This window comes from Gobio gobio (genome assembly GCF_949357685.1).
Source record: "Gobio gobio genome assembly, chromosome: 4".
Classification (NCBI taxonomy): Eukaryota; Metazoa; Chordata; class Actinopteri; order Cypriniformes; family Gobionidae; genus Gobio; species Gobio gobio.
Window position 1 is genome coordinate 46,861,509 of NC_137100.1, and position 12,912 is coordinate 46,874,420.

At 36.5% G+C, this 12,912-nt stretch overlaps 1 protein-coding gene across 1 annotated transcript in view; it reads left to right on the forward strand.

Annotated features, from left to right (window-relative positions):
* gas2l1 (growth arrest-specific 2 like 1) overlaps positions 1-12,912 on the forward strand; it is a 35,386-nt gene that overhangs the window by 17,026 nt on the left and 5,448 nt on the right. Inside the window, exons 2-4 of the mRNA XM_079814821.1 lie at positions 6,713-6,820; positions 9,900-9,996; positions 10,927-11,236. Coding sequence (XP_079670947.1) covers positions 6,713-6,820; positions 9,900-9,996; positions 10,927-11,236 — 515 coding nt within the window. The remainder of the gene's footprint in view (positions 1-6,712; positions 6,821-9,899; positions 9,997-10,926; positions 11,237-12,912) is intronic.

Sequence of the window (12,912 nt, forward strand, 5' to 3'; positions counted from 1 at the left end):
AGTTTTGTTTAAAGGGAGAGTTCAACAAAAAAGTACAAATGGTCATTTACTCACTTTTCATGTCATTTCAAACCTGCATGACTTATTTTCTTCTGTCAAAGACGAAAGAAGATATATAAAAAAAGTCAAATGGGTTCAGTTAGATCCAATTCATAGTTTTCAGTCACGTGACTGTCGCGGAGCCCTGGAGGGCAAAACAGCCATAGAACTGCAGCACAGCCTGTCAGTTTTCCATCTTAAAAACAAAAATATGTTTTGGGCCTTATACATAGCACCTGCTGCAGTCTTTCGGTCACTAAAAACAACGGAACGTTCTAAAATGTTTAACGTGAAGGGTTGCACCAATAATTAAGCAAAGTTTAATGCTAATCAAGGATTTGTTGATCTGGGTTTTATTTTAAATCGAGTTGTGTTGCACCACTTAATTTTAAAACACAGATTAAATACGTAGGAAGACAATCATGCAGCATAGGTGGAGTGTTAACCGACATCAGGCTAAAATGCTTAATCTGTTCAACCCACCCAGTGCCTTAATAATAAAACGGTGATATTAAAAGGTCAAATTCAGTTGACACCTTTTTAATGATGCACACAAGGCTATATACAGGCAAGCGGATGAGCCCAAAATATGAACACAAAGCCTTTTTTTATAGTGGGTTTCGACGGAAAAAACACATAATGAGAAATCTTGTGTTGTATTTATATTCTGTGTTCATCTGCTTGCCTGTACAAACTAAGTATGCATCATCAATAAGGTGTATATTGAATTTGGTCTTATTTGAATTTGAATATTTAGTACTTACACAAACCTGGTAAAAATGACTGGTGGTCAATGGAATAAAGCCTTGTATTGCCTTCCGTTGGGCGTTCCTATAAGAGTGTGACATCACGTGAAAACTATGAATTTCATTTCATTTCAGAATTTTCTTTTTTGGTTGAACTATCCCTTTAAATGAAACAAAGTCTCTTCTTTTGGAATTTAAAATATGTTAGACCTGTAACTGAACTATATTTTGGAATGATGTTAAAGATCTGTATTTTATTAGTTGTTGTATTTATGATGTTGATCTTAGGTTGGTTTCAGCTGATACAGCTCAGTTCACCGCTAGAGGAGACACAAAAACAGTTTCTGCTGTGCCAGACACCCCCTGAAGCCCTGAGCTGTGTGTTACATTTAAGACATGATAATGTTTAGGTTGGAACCAACCCAGAGCTATGAAATCAGATATAAACTTCTCAGCAAACAGATCTCTCATTCTTGCACAACTGAAACAACAAATGTTTTTCCTGTGAGGTAGATTTTCAGACTTTGCTCAAACACTGTCATACTTTTTGAATATTGTGGTTATTCAGTAAAATTTGTTGAGTGTGATGTAACACCTTTTTAAAACGTATTCCCTTATAACAATTTGAACACATTAATATTTCTCCAAAATATACAAAATATGCTACAATTGTTGGTATCAGCCGTCAGTGGCATCAAAAAAATGGCTCTAAACACTGCAGAAATTGCTTTTCCAACTTAGTATTTTTGTCTTGTTTCCAGTCCAAATATCAAAAAATTCTTAAATCAAGATTTGTTCTTGTTTTCTGGGAAAATAAGGATAAATAAATGCTTTATAAGTGCAGTTCATTATTAGTTAATGTTAACTAATGCAGTTAACTAATGAACCTTATTCTAAAGTGTTACCCAATATTTAGATATTTAGACTGGAAACAAGACAAAAGTACACTAAACAAGAAAAGCATTTTTTTGCAGTGAAGTCCCTTAATCGAGCTGCTTGTGTGAATGCAAGTCTACCACTATTTTTCACTTCACTTGAGTGTCTGTTGACACAGAACTCTTCTGAGACACTCAGTCACGCACTTACTAAGAAACGATTCGGCTATTCCAAAACAATCCACACCCACAGCCTTTTTATATCTAACCCGGAAGGATCCTTCACTCTTTAGCCAGCTGACCTTCTGCATGTCAAAGTATCGGGTAGCCTGCAGTTATCAGAGACCCAGATACAGCTCACTATCTCTCAGATGCTCCATTTCCCCGTCTGCATCTCTGGGCTGACCGCGCCCAGCGCTGTATCTTTGATGCTGGGTCTCACAGTCCCATAGTGATGCTGTGCTGGTGGTAGAGGAAACCGGGTGATAAACAGTGAGCGTTCCCTCTAGACATGCACTCAGGCAAAGCAGCAGCACTGATAACAGCACTCGGGATGGTCTGCTGGTGCCTGGTGGAACCAAAAACAAAACAAAGATGAGGTCTGAAAGCAGACATAGAAGCAGTTTGTGTTCTTTTCCTTAAAAATAACACCCTTTTTTGTGTGATGTTCATTCAGAAGTTGTTTTATTCAGTATTATGATTGTCATTAAAATAAATGAATTGATCATGATCATTTTTGGCATCAATGCGATTTGATCAAATTTTTGAATTTGCAGAAATTTGCCTCTAAATAAATATGGTGGGGTCCAACGACTTTTATTTTGTATTTTTGCAATTTTAGACAATTATTTTTCATTATGCTTAAAAGTTAAAGTTAAAAGTTGAATTGAAGAACCAAATTTAGAACTATTCTCTCATTAGATTCTTTGATGTATTTATTAATTTAATATGTATTCAAGTATTTAATGATTGATTGAAATTTTTAGCACTTTAAATTGCTTATTTGCAAACACAAAATTCACAATTTAAAAGTAATCTTTCAAATGCCATATATAATCGGTAACGCTTTACAACAAGGTCTCATTTGTTAGCATTAGTTAATGTATTAACTAACATGAACTAATCATGAGCGATACATTTGTTACTGTATTTGTTCATCTTTTTTACTGTTAGTTAATAAAAAACGTGTTTGTTCACGTTAGTTTACAGTGCATTAACTAATGTTAACAAATACAACTTTTGATTTTTATAATGTATTAATAAATCAAATGTTGAAATTAATATTAACAAAGATTACTAAATGATAGAAGTGCAGTTCACTATTAGTTTAACTAACCCCCCCCCCCCCAATACACAGATTTAGACAGATTTGTGAACAATATTTGAGAGAAATAGGCCTTTTGTGTACATAGAAAAAGTCTTAGATCTTTGAGTTCGGCTCATGAAAAATGGGGGCAAAAACAAAAGTGTTGCATTTATAATTTTGTTCAGTGTAATTAAACATTATTGTAAAGTGTTACCATATAATCATATATAATGAATCATGTATAATTTAATTCTTCCAAAAAAAACCTGACAAATTATTTTATTTACTTATTTGAAATTGATATACAAAAAAAGCAACAGTGTGGTTGTTTGTGGGTGTTCTGAACATAGACACTTGTGCTGCTGTCTTTTAGAAATCACACAACAATTCAGGTTTGTATAAATGTGTTAACTGCTAAATAACTAATGTGTTAATGTGTCAACTTTGTCAGCCCTGTTCATTATCACATTTACTCACTCTCTCTCTTCCTGCTGTCTCAACCCTCTCCCCTCCATCAGGTGTCCATCTCTCTCTCTGTCAGTATGCTTTCCCCAGGAGATGCCTGCATCCGTAACACAGACTGCAGTTATCAGAGAGAGCTGTTATGGTGCTTGTATTATCTCTTGTATCATGTATGACTCTTATCACTGTTTCCAGAGCAGTGCAGAACCAGCATTTTCCCATTCTCTGGGTTGAATCTATCACAGACACGTCTCATTGTCTGCTCTGTTTGCATACAGTATATGCTTCTGCCGACAGTAGGCATTACGCTGGTGAGCTAGACATTTAAATAACGTCTCCATGTCTCACATTTGGCAAGGGTGGTTCCTCAGCTAAAATCAACAAAGAAATGCTGAGAGAACGTTACTGGGAGTCTGTCCGCTCCCGTTTTGCAACACTGAATGGCAGAGCTCATTGTAAACTCTTCTCAGTCTAATGGACAGAGACTTTAAACAGAGTGTGTTGAGCATTAAGGCTCCATATTTTGTACTTCTGTAGCATTTAATAGTTTTCCCTGACGTCTACTTATAATCTTTGAAGTCTATTTATAATTGTACAGCGGTCAAGTTTCTAATAATTTTCAATGGCCAACTTCTGAAAACTATTTAAAAATGTATGGCCATTACTAAAAGTAACACTCAGTGTATAGAGGTAACCCTGAAATTTAGTAGTAAGTAACCCTCTTTATTTTCTGAACAGAGCCACGTTTCCACACAGCAGAATTGTTTTGTGTGAGGTTATGCTGTAATAGGCTGTTTTTGCCACCATACCTTTAAGACTTATGTGAATGATGTTCATGATTTTGTCGATTTAAAATGGAAGCATTTTGGTTTTGTCACGTCACTTGCTTGTGGTTTATATACAATGTAATTGAAAGAAACTATTACTGACTCACTGACTTTCCAGAACAGATGTCTAGACAAAGAGAGAGAAGCATAAGAAAGGCAAAACACATTGAGAGTGCCTGATCACTTTAGAACGAACAGCAGAAAGAGAGAGAGTCTGTATTACAGCTCACTCTGGTTTTGTGGTAACTGTCAGACACATGCGGCCTAAATAGACATGAAGTTGGGTCTAATTATAGAATATTCCCGCTTTAACTCTCTAATCTTCTAAACAGGCCAATAATGTGGAAAATTAAATTATTCATGGGCATTTCTAGAGCCTCCAAGTTCAACTACAGTCGATCAAATCTCAATGACCGTGTGTGGCGCTAAATAAATCTTCTCCATTATGCCAGCAAAAGTCTGCTGTCTCTCATCTGTGGAAACTCAGCTGAATTTGTCCATGTAGGAAATAAAGATGAGTTTCCCATGTGTTTGCACAAGCAGTCCAATGTAAGCAAAGCCGCCTCAAACTGTACAGTTTAACTTTCCCACACTTGTAACACTGTAGAAAATAATATTTGCTATAGTAGTATTATGCAGTGGAATCCGGTGAAGATGTGCTCATTAAATGTGTATAAAATAACTCAAATATGTTGCAATGCAAAAAAAAAGTTCTTTATTTTTTCAGTATTTCCATTTTAATCTATTCATTTATTTAATGTTTTCCTTTTCTTTTATGCTGAAATTTGACAGACGTGAATCTTTATGAGGTTCACCCACACAGATGTTGGAATTTAATTAGCGATAATTGCTTCTTTTTTTTTTGCTGACTAAGTGTCTGTCTTTTTTCATCCTTTTTCTAAATGACCACGGTGTGTATGAGTCAAAATGAGTGTTGTAGACCGATTTTTGTCTTGCCAAACAAGTTTTTACCCTGTTCTAACATTGCTGTTCTGTTGTATGATCTTGATTGATCTTCTGGACTTTTGCCCTGTTTGTTGTCATGGTGCCACACTCATTTAAGAGAGTCTTTTCAAAGACAGCAAACAGCAACAGAACAGCATCAGAGTGAACTACAGAGAATGAGAGCCGTGCAAGACCATGATCACCCCACCCAATGCAGTACTTTTAACCAGCCTGACCACACTAAATCAAAACATGTGCATGCCACCATACTGTTACGTCATTCTCTTTCACATCCATAATTATGTTTTATGTGTATGTATGCGCCTTTGAGTTAATCATTGGGCAAGTCCCAGATCTCATCAGGATATGACGCAACATTAGGTAATGGCTCTTTGTTTCTCTATTTGCGATTGAGTGAGATAGGTAAAGAAACCGAGAGACTATTTGTTTTCTCCAAGGAGTGATTCAATTAAGGTGTGACAGGAATTGGAAAGGTCTGGCTCTTTCGCTGAGTCAATCAACTCAGGAGTCAATAACAGACCAACTTGTGATGCATCACATATAAGTTACATTTTATCCGTTCACACGCTCATATAAGCTCCCAGCGTCCTTCACTCAATAACACACAGAGTTGAAGCAAAGTGAGGGATGTGACTCAGTGTTTCTCACAGGAAACTGCTTCTGTTCAGGTGCTGCTGAACATTCAGTGGAACGTTTGTCTCTGAGTGTGACTAAATGTCTTTTATAGTCTGCAGTTAGCCAGTAAACAACTGAAAACTGAAAACGACTTCTTATCTGTGAATACATCTCAACTCACAGATATGAGCAGCAATATAAATAAACAAAAAATATAAATAACTACTAAATATTTATTTCATTTGCTCATATTTGTATTTAGTATATTTCTTAAATATTATAAGAAATAGACGAGCTGTTAAATGAGCATACGACATTCCATATAAGTTCCTGACTCAAATATATGTACTGTGTAATGTAACCTTTAAAATGTTTTTGACAAAAAGCGTATAGTATAAAACAACAACAACAAAAACAGAGACGTACCATATCGAAAATCCTTAGTTTTACCATGTTTATTTTAGACATTTGTTGGTGTAATCAAACAGAAATGTATATTGTCTATCAAAATACACTGAAAGTAACACACTTATATATATACTGAACTTGAACTTAACTTAACTTATATATATAATATATAAGTTACACTAACTTTTTTCTTCATTTTTGTTTTTTTTTATCATTTTTCTTATGTTGGCAAAGTAGAATTTATTCATATTTCATACAGGCCTGTATTTATCTTTTGCAAGCTTCATTCTATGGTGTTGGCCACTTAGTATGGCAGACACTTTTGGCATTGATTGCCATGTTTTTCATTCATTTATGTGATTCAAGGATTGTTTGTATTTATATTGTGAACTTTTTAACCATGATTGTCTACATATTGTATGATTATATATATTTTTTTAAATATGTATTTTATATTATGTTTTGTAGGTTCGGGAGATTCTGGGCCATTGCTCCTGTCCATCACAGTTTCCCATGACCAAAGTCTCAGAAGGGAAGTACAAAGTGGGAGACTCCAGCGCACTCATCTTCATCAGGGTACAACTTTAATTAACTTTTAACAGTTATTCATTCACCTGTTCTGTCATTCAGACTTTTTCTGTCTTTTCATGTTTCTTACTTAAAGCTGAAGTTTTATCTTCTTTTTTTTAAAAGGAGAAAAGTGTGTTTTTCAAAAAGGAGAATTTTTTTTAGCTTAATATGCAAAATCAGCAATAATTTGAGGCATCTGCAGGTTTATTTATTCCAACAAAACAACCCCATCCTAACCAATGGTGAGTTTGGTGTGGGACTAACTGTTTGACTGACCAATAAAGAATCAGTTTGAAAACAATTATTATTTTTGTTAATAATTATTAGTTTAATTTGGTGACTTTCTTTTATTGCAAAGTTTCAGTACAAATGCTGGTGTCACACCCACAAACATCAAGCCATCGATTCTGTTATTTATTGTTATAAATCTGTGCTGCTGCATCATTGAGATCTTTAACATTTCCAGAGTGGAGGCCAGACTATAATAATTATAGCTCCATAATAAGTCATCCCGAGGTTTGAATGGTGTTTACACAGTTGCCAAGCTGACCTATTCAAGACTTAGCCTGTTATCCAGCTCCATCTAAGCACCCACACCCATTCATACTACAGACAGAAATAGAGACTTGTGTCATTTCCTGTCCTCTACCTAGCTCTCTGGATTCATGTGTGTGAGTGTTTATGTGCATAGGTTCATGGGTATTTACATGCACTTTATACATGCATCTGTGTCTCTTTAGTCTGTTGTCGGGTCTACAGATATTCACTCTCAGCTGGAGGAAATTTTAGAAGGAATTTTATCTTCCTCCAGTGCAGCTGGGCTGAATCAATTAAACTCGATTTAGTCTCATTCTCCTCCGCATAGATGGTGTAACTGCAACCCTATAGCCCTCTCTTTCTCTCTGTCGTCATCTGTCTTGATTTGCTCTTTTTTTTGTGCCTAATGTTTTTTCCACTGTGGTGTGTGTGTGTGTGTGCACTCGCTTTTGTTAGACCTGTGTGTGCAACTTAGCTGGTGCTGTTAGATTGAACCCTTTTATTTACTGAGCCTATAATTATACATAGAGCCTTCATCCTTCACCAGCACAATTAACACTGGAGTGAAGCAGAGGCCATTCACATGCCTGGCGCAGCTTCTCTGTGTTGACATCAATGAAGGTGATAAGCAAGAGAAATAAGACGACTTTGAGACTGTCATCTGGGCGGGCACCTTCAGAAGCTCCGAGCTCATATTGATGTTGGTAAACTGAAAAAGAAAAAAATTGCTGGTAATAGAGACCTTGGCACAAGAGAGCATTAGCTTTGTTTACTGTTGTTTATTATAATTATGGTTTTAGCATGTTTCCGCCTGTTGCCATGGTGACTCGGGGCTGAACCCTAACTGCTAAGGGCAGATGAGTAAAGCTATCAAAGAGTGCTGCCCTCCCATTGGACCGACAACGGTTGTAGACACGGTATTAGTAGTTCAGCTTTGATAAATGCATCTTGACTCTCAAGACACCTGCATTCTGTTTCACTCCGTGAGCTGTTTGTAGATATAAAAACATGTCCTGTGTGAACAGCTCCTTTTTGTGCTGCCTATATTTTGGTAAGTGTGGTATGGTAAGGTAAGGTGTATTAGCGACTTTGTTTTGTACATCAGTAAATCAAGACCTAAACATTCAGATTTACAGTTATCTTTTTTATTAATTTCACAACCCAGTATAGTTCAGTTTAGCTTGTATTTCAATCTTTGTAGAAATTGGTGTACATTTGTGTAGGTGGGCATTGTGCCAGCCAGCAGATGTGCTTTCTTTTCATGGCAACGGCACACAGACACTCGTCACATGATTATTCCTTACCATGTGCTCAGCAGATGGAGTTTAGCAATGCTAAATCTATAAAGAGCTTTCTTGCAACAAAACGTAGATAATCGACAGTGAAAATGTGAAAGAGAGCATTTTTCCTGACTGGGCGTTTCTTGATAAAGGAATCAATAGACCTACATTTCTCTCTGTTCATCAGAGAAGAGCTGCAGAATCAGATCAGGGCTCAGAGCAAAAGGTAAATCAATGCTAAATAACCTCCATTGCCGTAAGGGGGTTGAATGAGGTAGAGAGTGTGTGCCGGTGTGTGATGTCTTTTTGTTCTCTCTCCAGCTCTGTTATTGCGTGTTGTCATGATAATGAAGGTGGTGAGGTGGATAGAGCTCTGTTATATAGTGCTATAGGACACTGTGGGTTGATTTTATAATAATCAACTGACTGCCATGTTGTCCCACCTGTATTATTAGTGGTGTTTGAAGATGGCCCATTCTATTAGGGTTTAGTTTAGGATTAGTAAAAGTTATTACTATACTAACTAGATGTAACATATGTAACAAGGACACTGTAAAATAAAGTGTCAAGTGATCAGGCTTATGAATTTTGCTGGGTGGGTGATAAAAAGGTTAAAAAGACCCATAGACTTCCATAAGGGACCTGGGCCATGTTTAGGGACTTGAATAGTATAGAGACTTGGGGGTGGGGTGGACCTTTTTTGTTGTTGACTTTTTTGTTGGCCAGTACGAAACCACCCAAATCACCCTAGTTTCACCCTAGCAACTACTCAGAACAACCTTTGTTGAAGCAACTTTTGCATGGACAAGCACCAATGACATTTTCTTCACAATATGTAAAAAGTGAATTTACATGTTAGTTCTTGGTTTACAGCTCTGTATATTACGAAGACATACGAATTAATAGAGACGAAGAATTAATTAATTGTTCAAATTAATTATATGCGTGCAGTTCCTTGCAGATCCTCTATTGATTTTTTTTTTTTTATTGTATTGAATAACATGATTTGATACCTTTTAAAGTTTACACTGTGATGTTTTTTTTTGTTGCAATCATTCATTTTGTACATCATACTCTGCTTTGTAATTTTCCATTTGGCAAAACTTCTGGCACCTACCATTAAACAATCACTCTTCAATCTGGAACCTTTAGCTGGCTGTTTACATATTTTTGTTATTATATACACACATTAGAAGAGTGTGTGTGTTTGTGTGTGTGTGTGTGTGTTAATGTGTGTGAAAACCGTTAACCTCTCTCTCTCTGTGTAGGTGTTACGGACTCATGTGATGGTGCGTGTGGGTGGAGGTTGGGACACACTTGAGCATTACCTCGACAAGCATGATCCCTGTCGCTGCGCCGCATTTGGTGAGATCACCACTTGTTTGTGTCATTTCCTGTCTCTAAGCTTGAGACGTCTTACACATTTTAAACAATGCTACATGTGTCTGGTTGTTTACATTCTTATAGTATCATACATTCAAGCTATACAAGTTTCGTTTCTAGTGTTTTGTTGTTAAAAAAGGTTTATTCTTTCATTTAAGTGCTCAACACTAGTAGTGTCTGTTTGTGGGCTTTTACAACTCATTGATAGCTGCCTCAGTCATCCATACTTGATACAAAATATACACTACCTTTTAAAAGTTTGGGGTCAGTAAGATACATTAAACATAATCTCCTCACCAAGGCTACATTTATTTAATCAAATCAAATCAAATCACTAATCAGTAAATAATAAACGGTAAACAGCAATATTGTGAAATATTACAATTTGAAGTAACAATTTTCCATTTTATTATATTTTAAAATGTCATTTTATTCCTGTGATGTCAAAGCTGAATTTTCAGAAGCCATTAGTCTAGTCTTCAGTGTCACATGATGATTTGGTGTTCAAGAAACAGTTTTGTATTAAATAAATCAATGTTGAAACAATTTGTGCTCCTTAATACGTTTCTGGAAACCTTGATACTTTTTTCAGGATTGGAGAGTTCGAAAGAATAGCATTTATTTAAAATTGAAATCTTTGTAACATTTTACATTTCTTTACTGTAAATTTACTGTATCAATTTGCTGAATAAAAGAAAACAAAAAATCTTCCTAAATCCAAATTGTTGAACACTATTACAAGACACATATACAAATCCTTTCCATGAGAATACAGTAATTTAAGCTAGTAACCACATTGTGAATTTTTTTCAGTTTTAGGTTTAAAGTCACTTATGATGTTGTTCAAATACATCCTCATTTTTCTCGTGAATATTAAAAGAGCTGTCTGATGTCTTTCTTTGACCTCAACAGCTCACCGGTATCAGCAGGCTAAAGCGAGTGGCCAGGGTCCTCACAGTAAGAGCTCCAGCGCTCATTCTTCCCGCTCCACAAGCCCAGGACCTCACTGGCGCAATGAGGGCATGGCGCCCTACAAAACACCTGACAGACGCTCTTTGGACCCTGCGTTGGGCGCCACAGCACATTCCTCTCCATCACGGCCTGGCAGGTCGCACCATGCAGCTGTACCTGTAGAGATGGAAACTAACACAATGCGACCCACTGCGCTACTGCCTCGACCACCACGAGACAGATCAGAGCCACGCCACTTTAATCCTCTCAGGTCAGTGCAGGTGTGTTTGGGTGTTTAGCAGTGTATATGAGAGTATGTTTACGGCACTTAGGAAAGTACCTAAAATAGAAAAGTACCCAAAAATCACACTGGAATCAAAGGCACCTAGAAAATGAAAATGAAAGTCACTTTTTTATTTTAGAGAAAATGTTCTTTGTATATAAGAAGTGTACACATGACAAATCTTGTAAACAGTACATAAAACAAATCATATATTTTCTAAAAATACATTTTAAGAATGGATTTTGAAAGGAAGTACATTTCACATAATTGTTTACTGATAATATTGAGTTTTGTTTTTTGTCAAGCCAAAAATAATAATAATTCTGATGAAAAAAAGAAAAACATTCACAGATAGTGTGCAATCTTTCTATGGGAAGAACTGAAGCTTGAAGCGTTATGACCGGGACACATGCATGATTGTGTGTTTGTGTAGTTGTTTTGTCTGTATAGATCCCTCAGGGTGTCTGCCATTTGCTCACATTGACCTAGTTAACTCAACACAAATTATAGCACTCTGTTTGTGCACTGTACCTCCAGAGTGAGTTGCATCTTAAGGCAACAGTGCACGTGCACACAAACAAACACACACACACAGATTATTGCAAGCAGATTTGAACTAATCCCAGGTGACATTGTCCTGACATCTATCCTATTTATTTGTCCAGTTTGTGACTCCCCCTTGTGTTAGAAAAAAATCATGACAATTTTACAGGGACTCCGTGTTCTCTATGCCTAATTATTCAAATGATAACAGGGTCTTGGGTGGATGTTAAAAAAAGATTATTATTTCCTGAGCAAAGGGACAATTACGTATATATATTTTTCCTTCTGAAAAGTTGTGTTTATTGTGTCAACTCCACGTCATGCATTACTGCACACTTAGACTAAAGAAAAAACAATTCTTAAACATCCTGAAGTTTCAAAAGGTGCTTCCTTATTTTCATCAGATCGTGGGGAATACTTTTGCGTCAATGTTTGCAGCGAGGGCATTTTATAACTGCACCATGAACAGCTTGCTGGTTTACCTTGGCTGTGTGCCTCGGTTTCCTTAGGCTGACTAATGATGCAGGCCAAGCATCAGAGCAGCACACTTTAACACTTGCACTCCCAGAGGTGAGACAGGCTGGATTACTGAAGATTAGGATAATCTCAGCCCCCAGGTCTGTCACTGCAGGAACAGGTCAGCACAACAAAAGGTTTATGGTCACATTACAGAGACAGGCTGTCAGGGTGTGCGTTTGTTACTTCCTTTTCTAGCACTTAAAATATTTCACTGTTCTAAAGTGTAAAGTGTGAAGTTTAAGAATTGATATTTAAGCAGTAATTTATATTCATATGCAGACTCTTTTTTTGTGTTTTGGCTCCATGTACATAAGCCAGTCTTTAGGGATTAAAGGAAAGAGTGACAATATCAGTTTTATTCTTTAGAACTTCAGAAGTAGAGTGTATGTGTTTCATAAAGCCAGAGGATGGGTAATCCCTCTCACTCCCTTCCTCTTTGACGGTTTCCTTAATCCCAAAGAAATGGGTGCATACAGCTCCCTGCGCGTTTCATTCAGATTCCCCATGTTGTCAGAAGGCTTTTATATTGTTACCTAAAAATCATATTTTGAATAAATGCTGTTCTTTTGAGCATCCTATTCAAATAATATTGAAAACTTTTT